The 26,261-nt window shown below is 37.9% G+C and overlaps 2 protein-coding genes and 1 non-coding gene across 8 annotated transcripts; 1 reads left to right on the top strand and 2 right to left on the bottom strand.

Moving 5' to 3' along the window:
* Positions 1-517: 517 nt before the first annotated feature.
* On the top strand, positions 518-3,092 carry LOC116251192 (uncharacterized). 2 transcript variants are annotated; one of them, XM_031625306.2, is made up of 3 exons: positions 518-774; positions 1,559-1,696; positions 1,822-3,092. In XM_031625306.2, the coding sequence occupies exons 1-3, from the start codon at positions 686-688 to the stop codon at positions 2,831-2,833; spliced, it is 1,239 nt and encodes a 412-aa protein (XP_031481166.1). In that variant the 5' UTR covers positions 518-685; the 3' UTR covers positions 2,834-3,092. The 2 variants fall into 2 exon arrangements, with proteins under 2 accessions (XP_031481166.1, XP_031481165.1); XM_031625305.2 differs by having other exon boundaries at positions 1,559-3,091.
* A 167-nt stretch (positions 3,093-3,259) lies between these two features.
* Positions 3,260-3,332, bottom strand: TRNAK-CUU (transfer RNA lysine (anticodon CUU)). The gene has a single exon. It is a non-coding gene; the product is annotated as a tRNA-Lys (tRNA).
* A 2,590-nt stretch (positions 3,333-5,922) lies between these two features.
* On the bottom strand, positions 5,923-16,857 carry LOC116250264 (U-box domain-containing protein 6-like). 5 transcript variants are annotated; one of them, XM_031623866.2, is made up of 7 exons: positions 16,821-16,857; positions 15,781-15,897; positions 14,833-14,915; positions 13,295-13,480; positions 11,300-11,407; positions 8,780-9,945; positions 5,923-7,065 (listed from the first exon to the last, which is right to left on the bottom strand). In XM_031623866.2, exons 3-7 carry the CDS (start codon positions 14,890-14,892, stop codon positions 6,255-6,257), a joined length of 2,331 nt encoding a protein of 776 aa, XP_031479726.1. In that variant the 5' UTR covers positions 14,893-14,915; positions 15,781-15,897; positions 16,821-16,857; the 3' UTR covers positions 5,923-6,254. The 5 variants fall into 5 exon arrangements, with proteins under 5 accessions (XP_031479726.1, XP_031479729.1, XP_031479725.1 ...); XM_031623869.2 differs by having other exon boundaries at positions 14,833-14,918; positions 16,821-16,854; XM_031623865.2 differs by having other exon boundaries at positions 16,679-16,821.
* Between the last annotated feature and the right edge of the window lie 9,404 nt (positions 16,858-26,261).

Here is a 26,261-nt window from a genome sequence, read left to right as displayed (position 1 = left end):
TGTCTTGGAAAATGACTTCCAATGTGATCCACAGTGAGGAAGAGATTTATCTTCTGCATTGATGAAGATGAATGCAGGTTACACTGCATAGCGTGCTGCTGATTATTCTTTTTAAGGCAGGGTCGCCCTGCATCATGCATTAATAGCTCTCCATACATCAGGTTTGTCTACGTAGATTGCAGTAGTGTTTATTGGTCTCAATTGATTTCCCGTAGACACTCAAAACAAGAATGCGTCTTACAGCCTTTGTCATACGGGTACATGTCAGTTGATACGGTCGAGATGGAGTGATTCTCAACCCTTAAAGCACTGTCCCGATGAATCGGGAAGAAAAACAGAAAAAGGAAAGAGAAGTGGCCTTGCAGAAATGGAGGAAGAAGATGCACCCAAAAGTTCGGGAATGGATTAGAACGAGCCATTTGTCCCATCTCTCCTTTCTTTGTGCCAAACGAAAAACAAAGCAGGCCTCCTACAGGCAACGCAAGAAACCAAACTCTCGTTTTGGATCCATCTGGGACGCGTCGAGCTGATACAAGCCTTGCACTCCCTACCGCCTTCTTCCTCATTCTGTTGTTGACCCCTCGGTTCCTTTCTGCTGCTTGCGGTTCCTTGAGTCGGGGCGAGAAAAATAAAGAGCTTTATCTCATAGTATTTGGATGGGTGCTACCTACTTCTCTACTTTTATATGAGCAGGATATACTTTCAAAAGCGGGTGTTGGATTGTCTCTACTCGCTATGGCGGTTTCAGAAACAGAAGCTCTCTCTCCCATTCTGGTATGCCTTGTATTTGCGTCTTCAATCTCTTACTTTTGTCCGAAAAGTGAAGAAACCACTCCTGAGATAAAGACCTGACAACACACTGGCTTAATTTCTGATCCTCAATGTTCTTGTTTGTGTTTATTAGGACAAGGGAAAAGAAGAAATCCTTCATGTTTCTCTTTTTCTGTTAATTTTTTCGAGACATTTCAAATGAATCTGGAAACATCTAAACAGGTCATGCATTCTGTTCAACATGGTCAACATGTACCAATTTGAAACCGCCACCAGTGAAAATCCTAGAAACATGTCTTCTGCCAATCTACGTTAGTGGCGGAGCCAAAAATTTGTCTTGAAGGATGGATGAAGAGGTACAAAGACACGATTACATTACACGATCAATCATTTTCTTAAATCCAACAATAAAAAACTAGACATTATAGAAGAAAGGGTTCTTAGAAGATATATTCTGGGTACAAGTATGTCAAGAACATAAACGCCCTCTCTTGAACGTTTGTTATGGTAATTATTCTGTGATTCTCGTCTGTCAGCAACTGTTTGTGAAAACCGATCAATCATTTTCTTAAATCCAACAATAAAAAACTAGACATTATAGAACAAAGGGTTCTTAGAATATATATTCTGGGTACACGTATGTCAAGAACATAAGCGCCCTCTCATGAATGTTTGTTATGGTAATTATTCTGTGATTCTCGTCTGTCAGCAACTATTTGTGAAAACCATCAGTCTGCCTGTGGGTTTTATGTATTTGTAATTTGCAATTCTTACATCAATCATTCAGGAATCTCCTTCAACAAGCAGACGAAGAGAAGCCCCACATTTGTTGCACAAAACTGGAGCCTACTTCCTTAGCCTTGCAGAGAGAGCATACTTCAAGTCACCAAAGCTTCCATGGCCTTTTGGCCCACTCACCCAGTCCGTAGGTTCCATTGCTTCACCAGTTATGCAATCCATGCAACACCAATGGCTAGCTCTCCTTTACTTCATAGATGAACAGATCCTAACTCTTGAAGATATTGTTAAGCACTTCTTCCCCCCTTCCAGGCATGTCTTTGAGGCGATCAACACCCTGGGCGACGACTTCTTGGAGTTCTTTGTGAACATGATTGAATCAAGCATGGACTACTTTCCCTCCATGATTCATAAATTTATGGATGCCAATTTTGTGCTGACCTTCACATTGAGTGTCTTGACGTCAATACTGTCAGGATGCACGAGAGATCACCAGAAGAAGAAAGAAGACTTTGCACCAGTGCCGAAAGAGACTCAACCCACCGAAGCTGATGATGATGGGGGTGATGAAGTGCAATTCGTAGATAAATTTGTGGGTGTTGATAACCAGAAGAAAGAAGACTTTGCACCATTGCCGGAAGAGACTCAACCCACCGAAGCTGATCATGATGGTGGTGATGAAGAGCAATTCGTAGATAAATTTGTGGGTGTTGATAAAACTATCAACACCGTGGATTCCATTGCTGGACAAAGTAAAAAAGACGTGCTTGTAACTCAAAGACGAGAGAAGAATGAGGAAGGGTGTAAGATTGGAATGGAGAAGAACGAGGAAGGGTGTAAGAAGAAGAATGAGGAAGGGCGTAAGATTGGCATGGAGAAGAATGAGGAAGGGTGTAAGAAGAAGAATGAGGAAGGGCGTAAGATTGGAATGGAGAAGAATGAGGAAGGGTGTAGGACGAGGAATGAGGGAGGGCGTAAGATTGGAATGGAGAAGAATGAGGAAGGGTGTAAGACGAGGAATGAGGGAGGGCGTAAGATTGGAATGGAGGAGAATGAGGAAGGGTGTAAGACGAGGAATGAGGGAGCGCGTAAGATTGGAATGGAGAAGAATGAGGAAGGGTGTAAGAAGAAGAATGAGGGAGGGCGTAAGCTTGGAATGGAGAAGAATGTGGAAGGGCGTAAGATTGGAAAGGAGAAGCAAGTAAAAGCTCAACCTTCATCGGATGCTGCTAATGTTGATAAAACCCATGTTCGTAATACAGATCGGGGGATAACAGTGGATCCCGTTCTGCGTTTATTTGATTCTAAATGGATACAAATGTAGGAAGCATGGGAAAAGGGTGGATACAAATATTATAGAACTGCACATATGACAAGTGACTCTCTGTAAGCTCCCTTGTTTTTTTTTTTTTTCTTTTTGTGTGTGTGAAACGCTGTGAATTGTGCTTTGCCTAGTTTCCGATATCCTTTTTTTGGAATTTCAAGGCTTCAGTATATGTAGGAATGCTTTTTTGCTTTTTCTTTTTCTTTTTTTCTCTCAAGAGAGAGAAATAAGAGACGTGAAGATCCAATTGTAAATGGAAAATTTGAAGAGGATACAAGGGAAGTACCAAAAAGTTTGATGAAAATTTTTAGGATCGAAATCGAGTGCGTTATACCAATACATTCATTCATGTAGTGATTCATGGCTATTCGAAAAAACAAAAAATTTGGGTCAAAATTTTGGTTTTGAAGTGGAAGAAAAAGGAAACGCCCACCGTGGGGCTCGAACCCACGACCACAAGGTTAAGAGCCTTGCGCTCTACCGACTGAGCTAGACGGGCTAGACATTTGAACCCGTAAATAAAACCTTCAATAAACTAAAAGACAACAACACAGCACACCTGACTTGGTTACTCGTCAACAGAATTGGGGCCTATCCAGTATTTTGCCACCACAGATCCCACGATGAACTCGCGGATCCAGTTTCTATTAAATCCAGAGCTAATCCAGGCAACATCTGTTTCAGATGCACAACATGGACGGCCAAAAACAGAAGCATGCAGGTCCTTCAATGTTTCTTATGAACCACAATTAAAGAACAAGAACTGAATCAGATTTGGGTGCCCTTTCACTTTCTTTTCCCATCACAGGGAATCTCCTCAAATGCACAGTTCTGCAGGGCCCGCTTTACGAGAAGCCGAACCTGGATAAGCCTTCATCACCATGCTTTCAAGCAGAGCTCCAAATTCTTCACCTCAACACCATTTACAACTCTGTTCTTGTTTCCAAGTCAAAGACATTCTATTAAGTTGGCAGCTTCCAAGTTCCACCCTGCTAGATGAATGGTGCTCCTCTAGTTATAAAGATTGACTTACGTATGTTGCTCACTATTAACAACTGTTGTGGCATTTATGTGTGTGCATGTGCATGTGTGCACTTATGCAAAGACTAGAATGCAAGTCAAAGGCAAATGAAAGAGTCACCTTTGTCGCTTAGCGGGCAGTGGTGCAGCACCACGTTGTACTAGAATGAGCATTAAATATCGGGTTGCACCGGCTCTAGACGATCCACCGGCAACTTTTAAGTCTTCATCATTCCCGTTATAACTCTTACGATGGAGTTGTACATGGGTCCCCCACTCTCATAGTCCAATATTGGGATGCACGTTGAAGATTTAATGCAACTACTTCTTTTCTCTCTCTCTCTCGTTATATATATATATATAGTGGCTACTAGACCCACATATGAGACAATATCATGAAAAGTAAGTAGTAAATATGAAAGCCAAGTTGTTTTTTTTTTTTCAAAAGTTTAGAATAGCCCTCAAATGAAACAAAGGATTTCGTTGAAGGGGAGTCATCTACTTTTTTTTTTTTCTTTATATCTATCTTTTCCTTAAAGGGTATTTTGAACTCTTAAAAATATAGTTTCATTTTTATATTTACAACTTAACCTTTATCATCTGATCTTTTTAAAATCAACTGCCTAAATAATTTTCATCAAAGACTAGTGTGTGGTTGTGTGTGTATATATATATTAAACATTTGAAAGGTCTAATTTTTGTCCCTCACCTAATTGTCGGGATTTACCAATCTCTCTCTCTCTCTCTCTCTCTCTCTCTCTCTATATATATATATATATATATATATATATATATATATATATATATATATATATATATATATATATATATCCTTTCTTCAAGGCCACTCAATGCATGCATCAAGACATGTGCCATTACAGATCAGGCGACTCCTCCAGCAAAACCCGACCGAAGGAATCCAGCAATCCTATAATGTGATGGCAGGATCAGATCTGTGGAAGTATGTGGGTCCAGCAGGGATCTTGTTAGGAGTGGATCTCACAAAATATTGAGAAATTGAGGTGCTTTCTTTTGGATCGTGCTTCCAACTGATTGGCATTGTTTCGGCATCCAGTTGTACATATGATGACAACAGAACAAAACAGAAAAGCAAGGTCCTTTTCACGTACGTATATTGAAACAAACTGGATCTTCTATTGAAGATTGGTAGGTACTCATTGATGTTTTGAAGCAAAACTTGGACATTCATTCAATTTGCTAAGCTAGGCCCCTGCTTCAAGCAGAAATGCGGATCCTGCTGGATCACGGAGGAGGCAACAAAGTCACAGAGAATCTCCCCTAAAAGATCTTGGTGAGAGAGATTTCATATTTCTGATTAATTTGATCTTCAGGATTCCTAGATGTTCTTTGATTTGGCCCAGAACTAACGAGAAACCCACTTCATACCTTCCTTCGTCCGATTGTTTTTAATTCTGTTTGGCATTCAATTATGGGTGGTAATGTGACCCAAGGCTTCAGGACAAAACCATTTTCACACAACACTACTGCTGGGCATAAATTATATAAAACCGTTGATCTTTATCTTTCTAAAATTTTGAAGGCACGCCATTGAGATATGGGAAACGAAAAAGCCTCATGAGAGTGAAGACTAGTCATCCTCTGCTACCTACACTTGATAACAGGATAGCATTAAAAAAATGCTTTCATCTCCATCTCTGAATTTACTTATTTGAAGTTTTTTCATCTTCGAACCGTCTTCGTTACAAGCCCAGCTGAGAAAGCTGTCCAAATGACTAATTGAAAACAAATAATTGGCCATGTCTTGGAAGGTTCTACTTTATTAAATGATCACACTCCACCGATTGTCCGGGATGATCATCACATTGATAAATATATTAGTATAACTAGGGAGATGAACGGTAAACTCTTTTATTATTATTTTGCTATTGTCTTTTTTATGTACCAACAGGACCGAACAACTGCAAGCTGCTTCTCCATTTCGCTGATGATGGCATGCATAAGATCTTGTATTCAACAAAAGTTTCACAGAATGCGAGAGAATGCAGCACACACATGCACGAGCATGCACACACATATACACACACATAGAGAGAGAAAGAGAGAGAGAGAGCGCTTTATAGTGGTAAAAGATGCCTTCTCATACACATCACAGGGCACCACACTGTGCCCGGAAACACGAAGGCATTTCACTTCGTTCCCTGAGGCTACAAAAAAAAAAAGAAAAGAAAAAGGAAAATGAAAAAGACAAATATACAGACTCCTGTACATCTCTTCGCGCAGGCTCCCTGCACCTGAGACTATTTATATTTATAGAAAGGGCAAAAAGGAAGGAAAGGATGCTATAAAAGGGGGCAGAGCATGGCACAAGAACCCAAACAAAGCTTGAGGAAGACTTCACGTACACGGGCTACCAACTTCACTAACATTGGTAAATGGAGAATGACTTAACTTTCCACATGGAACTGAGAGTCCTCCCCAGTCTTTTTGAAGTTGGAGTTCTCCCCAATTTCTTTGATGTGGACCTCGACAACTGTTTCGCTTCCTTTTCTTGCTGCTCTCCACCATGGCTTCCACCTAGAGCTTGCGCTGCTTGAGAGCTTCTGTTCTCTTGTTCCCGTTCCCGCAGTTCACGAAAATGCATCAGCAGTTTCTGTGCTTTGTCCTTTCCTCTGGGTGTCCCATTTACAGTCATGGAGACCAGAGATGGAATCACCCCTTCCTGCAAGATTAGTTGGCTGCATCTCTCATCCTCAATGCACAGAGTCAAGAGACAAGAGACTGCCATTTCCTGCTCAACTTGTGTACCACAGTCCAGAACCAAGGCAAGAGAGGCTATCAGACCCGGACAGGTAATCATTTCTGTTCTGCCGTTTCTAGTTGATGAGAGATTACACAGACAGGCTATGACTTTGTCCGCCCAGGTGTTGTCGCAGCTGCTTAAGATGCAGGCGAGGTTCGCAACCACACCAGCAGCAAGCAAGAAAGGGATATTGCTTGGAAGTGTAGAGAGATTGTAGATAGCCTGGACAGCATCAAATTTACATTGTGTTTGAGACTCATAGAGGCAACCGACCAAAAAAGCGACAGCCTTAGATGAACCAATTATCAACTTTGCTTTGTCAAGACAGGAAAGATTAAGGTAAAGTGCTGCGGCAGCCTCATAGGATCTTGACTGCTGCACTTCTACCAATAGATCAACCACCCCTGAGGTTAACATCAACTCCTTGTTCCTGTACACATGTAAACAGGAAAGCAAAAACAAGTACGTTAGCAACACATATGCGTACCATATATAAAATATTGCAACAACAAAATTATATCTACAGAAAAAACCGTTGGAAGCAAATTAAGGGATTCAACTTGATATCAGCCTCCTGGAGGAATTCAATTATCGATTACAAAATTATAAAAACTAGTTTATGGTTGCATCCCTCATGAACAAAGACCTGCCTTACAAAAAAGCATTTTGCGACATATACTTGTGTAAATGTGTTTGTAGCCTTGCAAATCCTTATCTTTGAAGATGGAAATAACACTGTACAGTACTGACAATCACCATTTTAGAGTTGCACGTGCATGGTGAGAGTCATGCAAGTGTACACGTCTGCTAAGCCATGCGAATGTTTCTTTTCACATATTCAAAGAAGACAGAAACAAAGAATGTCCAATTTCACCCCAGATGCTCTCAGACAACAAGCTTACTCACCCACGTTAGCTGCCAGCAACACACCAAAGACTAAAGCTAATAAGGTGTTGTAAATCCTGTGTGTTCTCTTTCCTACCACTGGTCATGGATAAAATGCATTTGCAGATGTTTGTGATAAAACTAAGCAGATTATCCGCGATGGATAAACACATAAAAGAATAAGCATTTATGGTATAACTGCACAATGCATGTGAGCATGTTCCAAGCATTGTCATAAATATTGTCCTCGGGTTTTAAACTTTTTCTTGGGTATTTTTTGGCAAAATTATTTTTCACAATTCTTTTAAAAAAGAAAAAATTTCACAAATGAGGTAAAAATAAATAAAATGAGAAACCAATAAGCAAACATAATAAAAAAACTAGATAAACAATAAAGATGATGTTCCAGTAATGATAGAAATGAAGATAAAAATTTGAACTTTTAAACTTTAAAGCAAAAATAGTGCAACAAAAAAAATGAAAACAACGGGATAAAAATGTGAAAAAACAAGACAAATTGATTTTGGCTTCTCAAATGCATCTTTTTCCAGTTTTATTTGTTTCAATAATTTTTTATGTAAATATCGGTTCTTTTTTGACAAAGAAAGTGATATTTATGACACTGAATCTAAGCAATGTGGTTGCAGCAACGGACTTATCTCTGTCGATGGATATTGTAAACCTGGTTAGGTGGGTCATCTTAAGGCCTTCAAAGGGAAGGAGGCTGGAGGTCAACATATGCGGGTTTGCTAAATCTTCTTTCTTCTCTTCCCTTTTATAAAAGGGAACATAAAATAAGATAAAACAAAGCTAGCTCAAAGTGAAACATTTTGCACTGGGATATGACAGCTCATTATTGGTGTTGCACTATCTTCTTATGCCATATGCAATTATGAGCAAGGGAAAGCACTGTAAGGTAGCCTATTAACAACGCAGTTACAAAAAATATCATCTCAAAAAAGAAAAGCATCCTGCAATTTAATCCTGTCATTCACACCACAGCTGAGGGTAAAAATAGTGCTGCCTTCAAAGAAAGGCTCAACAACATAGATATTTTCCCATACCATCAAAAGCATGCTAGCCAATGAAGCACCAAAAAAGAGGAGAATAAACCAAAAAAAAATATAATGCATCTATGCATACTAGAGTACTCTAAGGTGGTAGAATGGACTGCATGTGTGAGCCAAGTACAAGGAAGTGCATGCCTATGCATAAATATAGATAAAACAAGAATCATAATTGCAACATGTAGAATATACCTATCATTGTTGACAGCAAGATTGAAAAGAGCCATTATTCCTGTTTGCTGAGCCTTCTCATTCCTTTGATGTACTGCTGCTCTCACAAACATCACAAGGGCATCAACAAAGCCATTCTCACCCATACAAAATCTAGCCTCTTCATCATCCTTTAGTAAAATCCTTATCTCCTCTACAGCTCTGCATTTTGTTTCTGTATTAAGCTCACCATTCAACACAGCCAGAAGTCTTTTGTACAAGTGAATGGGATCTACCTCACCCTTACTTGAAAAGGTGTCCTTAACACTTATATTCTGCTTGGCACACAAATCACCACTATCCTCCATAGGAACAACTTTGGCTCCTTTTATATGACTACAGTCAAAGCTTTCCATCGATCCAGAGTTTGAAGTCTCAGATTGAGATAACACCCATCGCCAGCAATCCAAATCAGGGGAATCAGGGGGGTGCTCAGGAGGATTCACTCCATTTTGTTCACACCAACTAGCAATCAAACCCTTGACACAATAGTTTGGAGTCAGACAAAGATGAGAGAGTTTCTGCTGAGTTTTTGGGCAGGTATCATGACCATCACTGAACCATTTCTCTATACAAACTCTCTCATATGTCTGCCCTGATGAAATTATGACAGGGTCATGCATCAGTTGCAGAGAAATAGGACATCTGAACTCTTCAGGGATTACAGGTATGTTGACTGATCTCCTGCCATTTGGCCTAACATTAAAGGAGTCGAATTTCAGCAAGTGGTGGTCAAAGGCCTTCCCAGACTCAGAGCCTTCTTCAGCAGAACCCTGAACTGTTGGTGAACATGGTGCTGAACCCTGAGAGTCTCCATCATCTGCGCATTCACTTCTGAAAAGCTTTGAGTACTTTCTCATAAGATGTAACAAATAAGAGACAATTGATTCCTTCCTCTTATCATCCTCACTGCGAGCCTTTTCAATCAATTTCTTGAGAGCTCTCCTCTCAGCAAGGGCTGCCCTAGAGGAAGTTATACCAAGCCTCGAGGCCACCTGATGAAAAGCTTCGAGTTCTGACATGTAATCACAAGTGCTATTACAATTCCTGTCCTGCTGAAGCAATGCAATGATATCGTCACCGACCTGCTTTTCCAATTGGTCAAGAGCAAAAACAGTACCCTGGAGCTCACTGATAATTGTCATGATCTGGAAAATTAGCACAACAGGGTTATTACAACTTAGAACAATGAGAAGACAAGTCAGCAAGATTCTATACACGCAGTTAACTCACTAACAGTATGATTTCATGTTTAAATGATAAAAAGTATGAAGTTGACATAGTTTTTATTATACTGATTCACGTATTTCTTGATTCATGTATTTCTCACCAGACTAGTCCCATCAGTTTAGTCAAATTGAAGATGATTGTCATGTCCTAAAAGAACTGTTATCAGTCAAGTTATACTTAAAGAACCAAAAGAAGAAAAAGAACAATCATCTAGCATGGTACTTAAACATAATGGAGGACAATGCCTGCTGTTTTTCTCATACATTTTCTTGTCCTTTGTTAGGTTACATGACAATCACTGACTCTCTGACAATCTTCATTTGGTTCTTTTGAAGTCAGCATCTCTCATTTAAACCAGAGGAACTGTTCATTTCTTCAAACCCTCAATCATAAAGACCACTAATCTTATAACTGTCAATTCTGTTCCCCTCATATTGGCATTGCATTGCCTAGAGAACACAGTCATATTATAACAAATTAGACAGAACTGCAAAGAAGATTGAAAAAAGACTCATACTTCACTCATTCACACAGAAAGAAAAACATAGAAATAAAAACAAAAAGTCAAAAGGGACATATGAAAATAAAAAAAACCTGATCAGTGACACATCCAAATAGTAAGGAGTAAGGACATACAAAATAATCTTAGACATTTTTGTCACAATACAGGGATTAGAGAAACTAGAAAATGAATCACAGAAAGGTGCTTAACTATTCATGAAATAATAAAAAATGACTCAAGTTTCAAAAATGTTCATGTGCTTTGCAAATTTATTGAACAAAAAATAGTGGAGCACATGTTTTGTTATTTTTCAAAAGTTGAGCATTTTTCCAAAATATTTCCTACATATATACTTGAGCATCTGAAAAAGGTTGTGGATTATAAATGGTCCTATCTTAAGTGTGTCCACCAACTTTCTGGCAGAGGGTCTCTTTCAAATTAATCCATTGCCAACCATGTAACCGATGCATGTGCATGATTGTTAACTAAAACAGTTGCATTTTTTATAGAACGATACATCAGATATCCTATACAAATTCAGTACAACAATGTTTCTCTGAACCATTTTTCACACAGTATTTATTTTAAAAAATCCTTAAGATCCGCCCCTCATGATTACCCATAATTCTATAGTAAACGGCCTGTCCAAGACCAAAAATGTGCAGCCTAAATGGATCCCAAAATGTTTGAAATAGCTTGAATCCTGGAATACTCACTACGTCTTGAGCATATAAGCAGTTTACCCACAGAAAGGTTTGCAAGAAGGTTACCTGACAACTAATGGCCTGTGGAACAATGTTTTCAACACGCCTTAAACTCTCCTCCAATGCACATCCAGCCTTCTCAAATTTCAACAGAACAGAATCTCCTGTGATTGCCTGAAAACCACAAAGTTCCTAGTGATTAACATCTATCAATAAATAACAAACTGAAAAGGGCACATTATGTCATTCATAAAACTAAAGAAAAATGTGACAGAATGAATGGTTCAGTTCATAGCTTTGGCAAGTTTTTGTTTTCATTGCCAATAAGTAAAGAGATACTATTATAGGAAATATATCTTAACATTTCAAAACAACACCAAAAAAGTAAGATCATGATAATGGTGGAAATTATTGAGAAATTTCCATTTCAAAAAATAATTATTTAAAAATTTGTCAGAATGTTTTCCAATATTTTGTAACGGAATTAAATGAAAACTCATAATTTCATAATTTATTCTTTCATATTTTATACATTTTTTTATTTTCAGAAATTTCCAAAAACATACCTAAAGATTCAGTTATAACCTGAAAACACCTAACTGTTTGAGATCGCTAAGAACATACCAAAATTTGCAGTTTGCACAGCTACTAAAAGATAATCTTGCATCAATTAACCCTAGGTTATCACCAACTTAAGTTTGGGTTATTTTGATTAAATGACTAAATACCCTACACCCCCCCCCCCCCCCCCCAAACCCAAAAAAAAAAAAAGTAAATTTCAAGTGCATTAATTTACATTAGCTTCTTCAACTGTACCAAGCAACATAGTAAAGCTACATCAATTAGATTTCTATTAATTTTTAAATTAGTCAGCTGAATTCCATATTCGTTATTAATGTGAAAAGGTTACCTAAGGGAAGCGGATAAATTTATAATGCTAAATATATTTTTCATCTCACTTTAAAGTGTAGAATGGTGATTGGTCATTGATCTAATAGCCATCTTGGCAGGAATCATTTTATGGTTTTTTTTAATTAACTATAAACAACTTAAGTTTGTTGTTAGCAGTGTTAAAAAAACGAGATGTATCATTATCACCAAATCTTTAAGTGTGTTTCCAAAAATCCTCTTTCTCTTGCGTTGCAGAGGTTATTAGGAAAAAGGAAACTTCCAAAAAAACTTTTACCAATAAATTCCTGAAAATAAATATGTGACCATGATTCAGAATCACAGCCAGAAGAATTTGCTCAAAATCATCAAGAAACGTAGCAGAATTTCAATTATCACGTCATCAACTGATCACATGAAGAAGTATCGGCTGGAAATATCCAACAACTACAATCTGCTAAGAAACGGAACAATATTTATTACTCAATGCAGAATAAGGAGAAAAATATAGAAGATCAACGGGTTCTGCCTTGCTCTTAAACTCAATAAGACTACACAAAGCCAATCCAATCCATGACGAATTCATATCCAATATCTGTGACTCTTCAACCACTGACAAGGAAAATGTTTAATGAAGTGGCATTCATACATGCATAAAACATGATACTAGTGGTCCTCGAGTCTATGTTAATGCATGCAATGGAGGTGATGGACCCCATATCTTAGTTTATTTCTTACCTACTTAATAATTGACTTTAACCAAAAAAAAAATAACTAACAACTAGGTCAGGCTCACTAAGATGTGAGTACATAAATTGTAAATCTCAACTAGGAAAGCTTGAACAGCCCTAATTGTGTACAACTTGATTACTTCAGCCTGGCTCCATCTACAAGTTAAAACCAAGCCAAGAAATTAACAGTCACCTGCTTCATTCAGGTTGATGGTGAATATTTTTATTTTCATATAGCTGACAAAAGGCCACTTCATTAAGTGGTAACACAACAGCTTGCGGTAGTGAATAACCAGACACGGCAATGCAACAACTGGCTCCCACCGCTGCTGTTCTAAATCCATATGTCATGAAATGCCAAAAGGTGAATTCTTGGCAAGATGTTCTCAATGATAAAGTAAATGAGGTATTTATATACAATCATGGCAACGAGAAAGTTTACCAAGTAAAGTCTGCTGCAATCAGCACAATGCTGAAGCAAGCTCTTAGACTTTTCAAGTGCCACATGCAGTGAACAGAGAGCCTGTATGCCTGATGTGCACCTAGGCCTTGATTCTTCTAGTTGTGGAAATATTGCAATCACTTTACATACTATTGAAGAAAGTCTCCTACACATCCCGCCATGTAGCTGCAAATGAACGTAAGCATGAAGTTAACTTCATAGGCTTCTTCTAAGAAAGAAACAAAAATCCCTAAAATCTGCACACGAAATTTGTATTCAGTCATCAAATTTAGGAAGTCATAAAGTTCCTATCCAGTTAATACTTCTAAAACTAATCACTAAAAGCAAGAAAAAAGTGCTATAGAAGTCAATTGCTATTAACAACTACAAAGAAGTAACCATATCTAAAATTTAGGAAAAGGGAGAAATCTAAGCAACATACTATATTAACAGATTACCATAATCAATCAATGTTAACAAATAAACAAACATGCCTAACTTGGCAGCAACCAAACCGAAAATTGCAATCTCTAACCCAAAAAGCCAGTCAAGACAATTTTCCAAACAAAAGGAATAAAAGAACAAAATGAAGAAGAAAAGGAAGAGGAAACTTTAAAAAGAAAAAGGAAAGGAGAATAGAAGTGAGGTCCTGGCAAGGAAGGAGAAGAGGAAAAATTGAAATGGAAAAATAGAGGAGTCAGGGGAGTGCCAAACCAAAAGAACAGAAGATAAAGGAAGAAGACGAGGAAGAAAAAGAAAAAGAGGGCTCTCCCTTTCTTTTTTGTTGTTTACCAGAAAATTCAGAAAAAACTAAGACGGTGTGTGCGCAGCACACAATTTTGAAAAACATATATATATATATATGTGCAAGGGTACGGCAGGGTATACAATAGCATATAAAATAAAAAATTCAAACGAAATAAATTCATAGACAATAATTTGAAAAGATCCAAAATATTCAAGAAAAAGTAGTTTTATAAGTTCATACATAATTCATTGTAATTCAAGATAGAAAATGAAAACCTTAGAAAAGAATGATCCAGTTCCAAACCATGAAAGTTCCCAGTACGCTATAGGTATCTGCTACACTATAAATACCTGTGTCTCTAAATTGCCCTACCAACACTGGTATATCATCCAGGATCAAGTTCCATGCAACCTAGAGACAGATATATACATTTGCATCTTCCAGGCCTATGTATGATTGCAGTAGGCATGTTTAGAAGCATTGAATAATGGCTCAGATAAGGCTAATAATTATAACCACCAAGGTCACATAGTCTAGGTGGCCAAGCTGACTAGGGATCCTTTAGATCCAGGCTTAAACGTAGTGCACTTTTCACTATATAAGCCCTAGGAAAATAATATTTGTGTCAGAAAAGATTGTGCAGTTTGTGCTTAACTAACGGTTTCAGGTCAAGATGCATTTACCAGCCATTTATTTCTGATAATGTCATAGAATGTTTATGGGACAGAGATTCCCGAACCCTTGTGTAAGTGAGTTTTTGGAAAACCATAGCATCTAGTTGCATAAATACCTTGGCATCGCTAATTGTGAAGGCACCTTCTTCAACATCAGCAGCATCCAAATTTCCCATCACAGAAGATGAGATGTATACTCCTGCTAAACCCAAAGGCAATAAAAGTGAGAACAGTGGAGCATTAGAACTAGGAAAATTGGTGATAGCATTAACAGACAACCAAATATGCAAAAAATAGTTGCAAATGATAGATTGTAAATACCAAAGAATGAAAAGGCTTCTAGAAGCATGGGAAGACAAGAGGATAAGCTCAATACTACCTCTTTTACCCAGGGCAATTAAAATAAAGCAAAAGAACTCAAATTGGTGATATGTATGCATTACTTTTTAACTTACGGGCTAAGCCTAAAGCAAATACCACAAAAGAAAAGAAAGAAAACAAAAAACAAAAAAAACATAACTTCGTTTAATTATATTAAGGCCATGCAGGGCTGAAAAGGGAAACATGATTCCTCACATCGTATAGGCACAGACATGATCTCACCAAATGGCAGAGTTATAACTCAATGGTACCTCTCACATCACATCATATAGCACGAGTACAAACACATAGAAGCCACAGCAACTATGGCAATACACATACACCACTGAAGAAATGGATCAACGATCTCAAGAGAAAAGCAACATGAGACATCAGGAAGCGGTAAGACCCACAAAGATCTGTCATGACAACAAATAAGAGAGGAAACTGGACTAGAACATTAGTTCAGGAAGGGAATATAAACGTCAAGACTCGGAGCCCTCTAGCATAGGAGGGGAAACAAAACAAAATGCCTCTTTGATTTCAAAGGCCCCTGGCAAACCGCATCACGGAAGGAACAACAGCAAACCGCAGCACCTCAAAGATAAAGGAAATAGACAATCATGGAACCTTCTTTTTCTGATACTTGTCCAACAAGGAAACATGCAGATACCAAACTCAATAAACGGTAACCACCCACCCACCAGAATAAAGTAGGCAGCGTCAAAAGTCACAAGCAGACATCCTTTGTAGCAGAAACTCCACAAAGATCGACCGATAAATCACACTTTGTGCGCTTGATTGAACCTTCAGGCGTCGATCTACCAAACCAAAAAAACCACATTAATGAAGCATTTAGAATTACACAAAAAATACCGCAACAGGCAAAATAGAGAAAAGTCAGCCAGAGAAGTTTAAAGGCAAGTGAGGGGAAGAAAAGCATTGATCCAAAGAAGGATGCCGAAAACAACACCCCTACATACAATTATGATCTTCCGTTCGAATTAAGAAATCTGCATTAATTAACTAACATGGGAAAAAAAAAAAAGAGATAAGGACTAACCCAATCCACGGCCAACACCAATAACAGGAAAAGAAACAAAGCGAGTTACGCAAAACCATTACTTGAATCTCTCAACAGATCACAGAGAGCACATTCCAGAACCACTTAAAGCGACACTAAAACGATTCCTAGACTACCCATTTAATAGTGACGACAAACACCCAGTAATAGCTCAAATTATATCATGTTTGCCCAAAAAATCGAGAAAAAAAAAACGGAAGATTATATGAGTAGACGGGAAAACAGTCAAACACCATAGCTAATTCAAGTTTCCCTCTTCTCGCAAGAAAGGAATGAGGAAGGATCCAAACAGCACCACAAAGCTAGAGAAGAAGAATGTTCCTTCCAAAAACAGATCCCGCTCTTCATAAAAGAACAGTTATAAAATTCAAACTTTCTCCATACCCATCAAAGACAGAGTTCTCCTTTAAACCAACAAAACAGAAATGAAATCTGTCGAAGAAAAACCGACTAAGGACCACTAGGATGAAGCTATACTAATCAGAAGACCACCCAAGTTCAAGGATAGGAAATGGTACCCGACTGGCTTATGGGTTCCCCCCAACTCAAACGAAAATTCGTAAGGAAGCTAAAATTTTGGTACACTGAGGAAAGATTGAAGGGAGCTCACAATCAGAAACCTCACAAGAGAGAGAGAGAGAGAGAGAGAGAGAGACTCACGGAGGCCAAGAAGTTGAGCAGAGAGAGAGAGAAAGCGAAGGAATAAAATACATCTTAAAGAAATTCTTAGCCTTTTCTCTCGAAAATTAGGGAATAATAATACGTGTCAATCGAATGACAACATTGTACGATTATTTCACTAAACTGCCCTTCCGTAACGGGCCATGTTGCCGATCAAGCTATCGGGTCCACGCGCTTTGTAGGTTGAGACGCCGGGTCTCGAATCTTTAAATCAAAGGATCCAAATCCGTGGCCATTCAGGTTGCATCTTTTGCCGGTTCAACATCGCGGCCGTCACTCCTAATTCAAAGACTTTGGATCCGAATCCGAAAGACACAATCCGAAGCCCATTTTGTGGTGAATGAACGTCTGATTTGTCAACGACGCGGATCGGTTTAGAATTTTAGAATCTCCAACCCGGGGAGCAAAGATTTGGCTTAGGTAGAACTCTCGAATTTAAACAAAGAAAACGAAAAAAAAAGCAGAAGAGATATGTAAAAACATTTGGGGTGTGTTTGATAGCCTCCGATCTTATATAAATACAAGATTTCACTACTTTGTAAAAATAAAGATTTTAGATTTCTAGGGGTGTTTGATTACCGCTGATGTAAAATCTTGAGGATTTCATAACTAAAAACTAAAATAAGGATTTCAAGTGTAAAATCTTGAGGATTTCATGACTAAAATAAGGATTTCAAGTGTGGATCATAACTTTGAACTAAGAAGAAACAGCCTTTAACTTAAGATCAGATCAATAGACCAAGAATTTTACGATGGATCTTTTACCATATCAATAAAACGTAGCACATTGTTCTATCATAGTGTTCTTGGAAATCTTTCGCTTGCTTATTGATCATCATCTCACTTTCCTCCAACGCTCACTTTTACTGCACTAATGAGCTCAGGTCAACGAAATTAAACTAAAGAGAAACCAAATCCGTGCACGTCATTATCACGTGATGCACACTGTTCTCGACGCCAATAGTGGAAAAAATTTAGCTCTAAGCTTCAAGGAGTGAAGTACAAACTACTTGATTTAGGAAATAAGTGGAGAAGTCTTCGTTTCACTTTACTTGTAGCACAAGCATTTTGAACATGTCCTATGTCAACTCCATAATATAATATGCATACAACATTTATTTAATTGAAGGTAACAAACTTATAAAGAATTGGTCAAAACCACCAGCCTCACTGTTGTTGTAGGTACGAGGCTCGCCCACATCACTAATTTGTTGAGGAACGTAGTATAGTTGGTTGGCTTGAGTGTTGTGTTAACGATACATCCTTAGTTGCGACACTTAAGTTGAAAAGTGTACCGTAAAACCACCTACATCCCAAAATAGCCATAGACCTTACGAGCAGGGAAAATGGGAGTGGCTTTACTTCCTACGAACTACCACCAAAGCCACTACATGAGCCAAGGGAGGTAGAGTTAGTCCCAGACTTGGTTCTAAATCAACCAACATTTTGTAACTTCTCTTAACGAGATAATCTACATTTTAATCCCATCTACATTTTAATCCCACAAGTGCATACTCTGCAAAAGGTGAAAGGACTCATATACAAATCTATATGCATATAAGAAGATAGAAAGGGTACATATATGAATTCGGCTTAAAACTAGTATCAACTTTAATGTAATCTGGTTTGGAGACAGACACAGACAGGACTTCAATTTTGGACTTTGAACTCAAATTTGGATAAAGAGCTAAACAACAAATTCATATCTAGTTTATTAACCCAAAGATGAATTTCATTATCACATCCAACTAATCGGGTTCGGGTTTAGATCCAATATCAGATGAAAAAAAAGATATAAGATCCCATCACTTTATGGATTTGGATCCTTCTATCTATAACTATCCCAGGATCGTTGCCGCAGATGGCCGAAAATACCCTTCGCTTCCCCTGTTGCTCTTGGAGTGCGGAGCCCGCCTGAATCACGTGCTCTCCATGCCGGGACTCAGCGAGGCCTCACGTGAGGGGGTCCGGCTCCGCCGTTTACGGCGCCTCAGAAGTAGGGGCATTTTCGTCCTCTGAGAGAAATCCGAAATTACCTACATGCCCTCGCGCTGGGTCCGGCCCTACAACTCTTCCGTCCTCTCTCTTTTTTTTTTTTTAATTTTTTTATTTGAAACTTATTCGGCGGCATCAACAAGCCAAGTTTGACCAGAGAGTGAAATGACCAAAACGCCCTTCCGGCTTGTCGTCTCGAAGGGTGCAGACCAGTCAACTTTCGGCGTAGTCACACTCAATCGTCGGCGACCCCAATCTATCATCATCGCACCGAAATCGCTCCAACTCGACTCGGTTCATACTTTCAGTATCGGTTTCCATTTTCTAATCAGAACAACGATCCGAGACACGCTTCATCTCGGATTTACTTGTTAAATATTCATTTTGTTGAAAAATTAACAAATATTTGTTCTTTCAGCTCATGTATTCAAGTGAGCCAAGTGAGCTACAGCTATCTGGTTCGGAGCCGAAGCCTCTTTCCTTCCCTTTGCCTCGGACTTTAGGTAGAGACAATGTATCGTCAACTTAGTGTCGCAGTCTATACCATAGACCTTACAGCTAATATTTTCCTAATTTGGTGCCCAATAAAACCATGAGGCCAATTATGAGAACAGCGTATTAAATGTCAATTGAGTTGTTTTTTCAATTGAATTTAAACGATTAGTGATGAATGATGATTGGGTTTTCCTTGTTTGAGCCAATGACTAAATTTAGTTCAAGCTGGACCCAGTATTTAATGAATGCACGCTTGGGAATGAATGGACGTCAAATTGTCCCGAATATTTAATTTGACATATTTCCACCGGCTATAGAACGTGATTCAGTTCATTATCTAGAAATGTTTTCTATCTAAAAGAAAGATATTCCTTTTCAAGACAACTCAAACGAACCAGTCAATTTTTATCTTATTTGACTACATATGGTATTGCATTTAATGGAAAGGAGAGTTAGCATGACTTGTTTAACTCAATGTGGAAGTGAAGTGATTGCGGTTAAGAGTCTCTCTCTCTCTTTTTCTCTCTCTCTCTCTCTCTCTCTCTCTATATATATATATATATATATATATATATATATATATATATATATATATATATATATATATATATATATATATAATGAGATTTTGTGCCATCTATGATTCACTTTGATGCTTCAATTTCTAATTTGTAGAAGAAAAGAAAAATTTTCATGTGTGAGAATACTGTTTGCTTCAAAAGTCCAAGAAAGAAAGTCAGTTTTTGTAATTATTTTTTCCTTGGAGAACAAAAGAACCACATACTCGTGTATGAAAAATGGTCCGTTCATGGAACACCAATGTGAGTCCCACATTAGCGGAGCTACAGCATAGCTGGTGTAGGCGGCGGCCCACATCAGTTCTTTAAAAATCCTATTGCAATGAAGCTAGACCTAGTTTCAGTCACATGAGATGCCCACATCAGACCGAAGTCGGCAACTCAAAGTGCCCGTCAGCCTAAAAATCTTGCCTCCGCCACCACACATCAAAATTATCTTTTTTCTCAAAAGATCAAGCAGTCTACTTTTTCTGAAAAAAAAGAAAAGAAAAGAAGGGGAAATATTTTCCAACTAGAAAGAGACTCCCTTTCTCACCAAACAGTTTGAAAGAAACAGCTGCTCAAATGGACTGGAGAAGATCTCTTCCTTTATTTTAATTCATGTGGATGGTAGGGTTGGGCCGACCCCTATCAATTGACCACAAGCATTGAACGTCAGGCATTCTACAACTTGCAGGTCCATCCAAAACACTTAGACAAATTTCTTTGTTCCATCAATTAGACTTAGAAAAAGGTTGCACAATAATATTAAAAGTTAGGTCAAGTTTTTTTTTACTACCTAATAAGATAAGGGCCAATTTTCATACATATGAAGTTAGGCTAGAAATATCTTATTTGGCATGCATCTATACTAAAATGACAAATTTTTAACTTTTTCTAATATTTTCAAAAGTTTTAACATCTTTTTTGGCTACTTCTACTAAAATTGCACAATCTCTCTCTCTCTCTCTCTCTCTCTCCGAAAAAATTTACAGGTGAAGTTAAAAGAGAACCTAGCCTGAACTTTATCGGAGAAGACAGTGAAACCCTTTTAAGTGTACATCTTCAACTTACTGTAGCAAGATAATGACGTCCATGGAGACCAAACCATGTGCAACTTTTTCATGTTTCCCCGATGTTTAATAACTTTTATGAACAAATTGGTATTTGCCAGGTGTAGGGTCAGGCCATGTCTATATATTGAAAGCGTCATAAAAGATTTCAATTGTAGTCACATTATACATGCATGTGCATGTGTTCTAATAACTTCTTTCTTTCTTTCTTTCGAGACATAGCATAGCTGGTTAACCCCGTACATAAAAAAATTAATCATGATTGGTTGAAGTAGGGGTAAATACGAGCCGAGTCGAGCCTAAGTTCAGTCAGCTTGAGCTTGACTTGACTAATGAAACCACGAGCTCGAGAACAGCTTGACGGAAGCAGCTCGAACTCGACTCCACATTTACGTGTTGAGTTCGAGCTCGACTCGATTAAGGCTCGACAAACTCGTTTGAATAGAATTGATAATTATCGTTACACGCAATTAAGGCTCGTCAAACTCGTTTGAATAGAATTGATATTCATCGTTACGTGTTGAGTTCGAGCTCGACTCGATTAAGGCTCGACAAACTCGTTTGAATAACAAACTCGATTAAGGCTCAAGCTCGACTCGGCAGTTATGTGTTGAGCTCGAACTCAACTCGATTATTAAACGAGTCGATTAATGAACACGAGCTCGACTCATTATGCAAATGAGTCGGCTTGAATCATTGACGGGCCGAGCTTTAACGATCGTTGTTCATCCCTACGTTGAAGTGAACGAACACTTTATCTCTAGATGATAAATTCTGGCACGTTATTTCGCTTCTACCAGTGAGACGAATAAATGAGCTTTTTATTGTGTTGTGCATAAAAGCAAGTTGCATTCGAGTTAATAAATTTCACCTTGAATAACTTGCCGGCGTACTTCGAGGTAAGAATCGTTGATCTCTTCTGAGATGACTGATCTTGCTTTTATTATATATGAAGTGAATTGGTATGAAGCTGAGAAACAAAGTTTCGGGGTGAATATAATTCCGTGATATTTAATTCGGAGGACAAGTACTGCTGGTCAAAACTGGTTTGCTGCTAATTAAAGTAACATTTCAAAAGATCTGCTAACATTTAAAATTGGAAGAGATTGTCAAGGGATTCGCCTATTGTCTTGGTCTAGAGAGAGAGAGAGAGAGAGAGAGAGAGAGAGAGAGATTTTCATGGGGAAGGGACAGGGTAGGGTTTTTCTTTTTTTCGAATATAATACGACAAAATTGTTTTTCTAATAATGATGCCAGCAAATTAAAAAAAAATTGAAAAGTATGTTCCTACAAATGAAAATAGAAAATGCCAAAAAGCCCCCAAAACTTGAAGAAAACACATTTGGAGGTTTTTTTTTTTGCAGTTTTATACAGCTGACCTATTTTTGAATTATAAAACAGTTTTTTCTTTTGAAAAACAATTTCTGTGACTATAATTTATCTATAATACAAAAATCTGTGACTTAGTCATCAAACTGGACGTGCCATCAAAACATACACGAGAAATTAAGATCTCATTTTGTGTTACATGAAATGTAAAGATGCCATTTTATATAAAGTCTTAGAAAGCAAAAAATATCTCATGTTGGCATAGTATGAAGATCTTTGACTCATCCCTCATCAAACTCACACGAGAAAAAAAGCGGGTCCCATATAAATTGGACATATATAGGTACATAAAATTCAAAGTTCTATAAATATGCTTGGAAGATCTCATTCAATTAGTCCAATCCGGGTCTCATTTTAAGGCCACCGTCTTTTTTGCAACTTTATGGTTTGGAGACCCTAAATTCATGCTTCCCTTTGCTTCCCATTTGGCTTCATACGTCAATTCTACAATTTCAGTTGACTCGGAGAAATTTTCACTTGGAATGACCTTTTCACTGCAATATCTACAAAACGAAGCTTGCATTTTCGATTTCTCTGATTGAATGAGATGGTTTATAAACATTGGATCACTATTAAAAATTGTTGCCAAAATGTGAGGAGGATGATTTTTGTGTTATTCCCTACTTATAAGCATATCAAAGCTCATCTTCATTTTCCCCTACTCTCGAAGTCTAAGTCTGCTTCTTAATTATGTGGGGATCGAAACACGCATCAACTTAAGTATTGTGTATCTACCATTTGTGGTATAGAATAAAAATCAAACTGACGACCAGAATTTCACAGCAATCTGATCAGCTTTACACCACTCAAAGAGAAAGAACCTTGCATTTACGAAGTAGGGGCCATATAATCATTTCTAACCTATGAATTAGGGCTGCACAACAACAAGTAGAGCTAACTCGGGCACGACTCGAATTCACTCGAAAAAACTTGGCTCGAGTCGAGTTTGAGCTTACAACCATACTCAAAACAATAAACGAGTCGAGTTCGAGTTTTAGAAATCGACTCGTTTATACTCAACTCGACTCGTTATTATAAAATCGGTTAGACGTTAAAAGCCGATACGTCAAAGTTATTGAAACCGATTCACCGGTTTAGGGTAAAAAGTTTTACATTGAGAGTACGACTCATTGTAGGCGATGACATAGGAATTGCTTGCGCTTTAGAAATAACAAAGACTGTGGTGCTAGATTTGATGTCTGCTAAGAATAAAATAATGAGCGTCCGCGTACGAATGATGAGAAGCAAAACAAAATTCTCAGTTTTCTTTTGGGGGTTTGTTATATTAATAAATTCTAAATCAGGGAATCTGGAAGGGCAGGACAAACGAGGGTCAGGAGATATTGGTGGGTCCCACAAGATCTGAACATGGCCACACGAGACGAGGCGCAGTCGGCACTGAAAATCTAGCGTTAGGAGGAGGCGATTTTATGCTTAGGTTCAACCTCAATTGATTCCTATCATTAAAAAAATGTTTAAACCTCTTTTTTTTTCTCTCTCTCTCTCTCTCCATATATATATATATATATAAAAGGCAATTTTATGGTTAAGTTCAACATCAATTAATTCCTCTCTCTCTCTTTATTAATATACTAAGTGATAGGTTGGAAGCATGTTATACATGAACCACGTACTTAATTTGATTGTTGAAGGGTGCTACCTAATGGTATTGAAGAAGATCTTGAGATTAAGAATGTCACTATAAGGCCAAGCAAACTAGTTCTTGTTCATCTCTCTTTTCTTTCTCTCTCTCTCTCTCTCTCTCTCTATCTCTATCTCTCTCTCTCTCTCTCTCTCTCTCTCTCTCTCTCTCTATATATATATATATATATATATATATATATATATATATATATATATATATATATATATGAGGTTAAATGTGTTAGCTTTTTAAAAAAGGAATTTGGTATATATTTATATATATTCTCATTGATTTGGAATTGATTCTATTCTTAAGTTTGTGAAGCGTCGTGAGTCATGAGAAAAACTTTGGCTTATTTGTCTTTGGAGTTTTAAGGGGTCGTATAAAAGCAAGAACACATCTGGAGTATTGTTTCTTAACAGCAACAATGAACTATTGTTTCATGAATTTGCTTCAATAGATAGATTCATAAAACATGTCTTATATGGTTCCCTAAATCTACTTTGTCTCAAAATTTGATGCCGATTTATAAAAAAATATACCAAAGGGACCCAAAGAAAGCTTTTTCACTGATCATGTGTGTTTTGTAAAGACTTAAAGATAGCAAAAAGAAAAAATGGCGAATGGTGGTCACACTTTATTGATCTGTGAACGATAGCTACAAAGATCTAATCCAGGATATAGAGGATGTTAAATGGAGGATATACTTGAAGGGAAAAGGGAATCCCGGAATATTGGGATGAACTGTTTTTACCATGCATTTCTTCCTAACATTGTACCAAAAACTGTGCATGGATAATGTAGCACCACAAGTTCCTTGCTTAGTTTTCCTTCATAAAGGAAAAAATTTGAATCTCTGTGTCATGAATGTCGTTTGCTGCCAGGATGCGTGGAAGCTGCAACGGATGAATTAAGCAGGAGTTGTTTGACTTGTCGGCCGATGGCTGAAAAGGATGGGGGCAGGACGATGAATGGTAGCAGGTGGCCGAGGCTCTTTCAAGGACGGCAAAAAATTTAACGCAGCTGATTGTGACCGGTTTTTGAAAATTACCTCCGGTGAACTATTGCCGACTGTTCCAATAGGAAGGAGATCATGCGGCAGAAAACTCACCGCCACCACCTGCTACGCTTTTTATTTTCCTCAAAAGATAACAACTTTGAGAAAAACTTGACGGCACTGACCGACAGTCTTTCAAACGTGATAAGATCCCACAGGCCACAAGGGAATACTTTATTATTAGTGCAATGTCCTCATTTCCGACCAACATATATGCCAACCAGCACTTGCATGCATGGTTGGTAAGTTAACTCATTCTTTAGGCAAATCATCTAGGCGTTGGTTAATTCTATGGGGGCATTGACCATATATATCTTGTGATTTTGCTTCACTTGCTTATTTTTAACGAACTAAGGTAAGGTAGATTTACACATCGATTCTCATGTGGGCTTCGATTATACTGGATAAGTAGTCTAGGGATGATTTATCTTGGACAACTGATTCTGGCTTTCAGGATAAATTATTCAGCAATCAGTTTTGATTTCCTTCAACTCAGACTCACGCCTGAACTGAATTGAATTCCTCCTAAGATCCAATGTTTCCAAGTTCCACCTAATTTGAGAAAGCAAATTGATTGTCAAGGATTCATCCTTCGGAGGTTGTTTGGCAGTTGGAACACACTATGAGTGTTTCATGAATGTAACACAAAAATTGAAGTAGATTCATTGAACACTAAAACTATATGTCTATGAATTAGCTCTAATTTTTAAGGTAGATCTATGGAACACTAACATAGTGTTCCATTTGCCAAACGACTCTTTAAAGTTGTTATAGTGATGCTACATACCTAAGCAAACTCGTCCTACCGGAATACCAAATTCAATTTTATTCCAAATCTTAGTTGATGATCAATAACCTTATTGAATCCATGTAGAATGTGCCATTAATTAAGTTGATGATCAATGGGGCCGGCCCTGTCAATTCCAAGTGGTAGAGTGCAGGTTCAAGGACAAATTTCTGATCTACATCTCATTGTCACGCTTCCTTTCTCCTCTTCAAAGACAATGGCAGGTGAGGGGGTCAACACAAACAATACTTGTTGGTGCAGCATGTTTAAATGGATGGGCTAACTAAATTCAGGTCAGATTCTAATTAACAGGCTGGGCCCAGGCTAGACAGGAGGTCCAATTTCATAACCATCTCATACTGTTGTGGCATAACAGCAGAATATAGTATTCTTTATACTCCTTTGTATCAGGTGCGTTCAGC

This window comes from Nymphaea colorata, chromosome 3 (genome assembly GCF_008831285.2).
Source record: "Nymphaea colorata isolate Beijing-Zhang1983 chromosome 3, ASM883128v2, whole genome shotgun sequence".
Classification (NCBI taxonomy): Eukaryota; Viridiplantae; Streptophyta; class Magnoliopsida; order Nymphaeales; family Nymphaeaceae; genus Nymphaea; species Nymphaea colorata.
Note: the sequence above shows the minus strand (reverse complement) of the source record. Positions and strands in the feature narration are given on the sequence as shown.

Coding starts and splice junctions, on each gene's coding strand:
- LOC116250264 (XM_031623864.2), bottom strand. Junction 13,481..14,832: donor TCACAATTAGCGATGCCAAG/GTATTTATGCAA, acceptor GTTCATTTGCAG/CTACATGGCGGGATGTGTAG. Junction 11,408..13,294: donor ATTGCAGCAGACTTTACTTG/GTAAACTTTCTC, acceptor TGTGGTTTTCAG/GCAATCACAGGAGATTCTGT.
- LOC116251192 (XM_031625305.2), top strand. CDS start 736: ATGGCGGTTTCAGAAACAGAAGCTCTCTCTCCCATTCTG. Junction 775..1,558: donor AAGCTCTCTCTCCCATTCTG/GTATGCCTTGTA, acceptor TCAATCATTCAG/GAATCTCCTTCAACAAGCAG.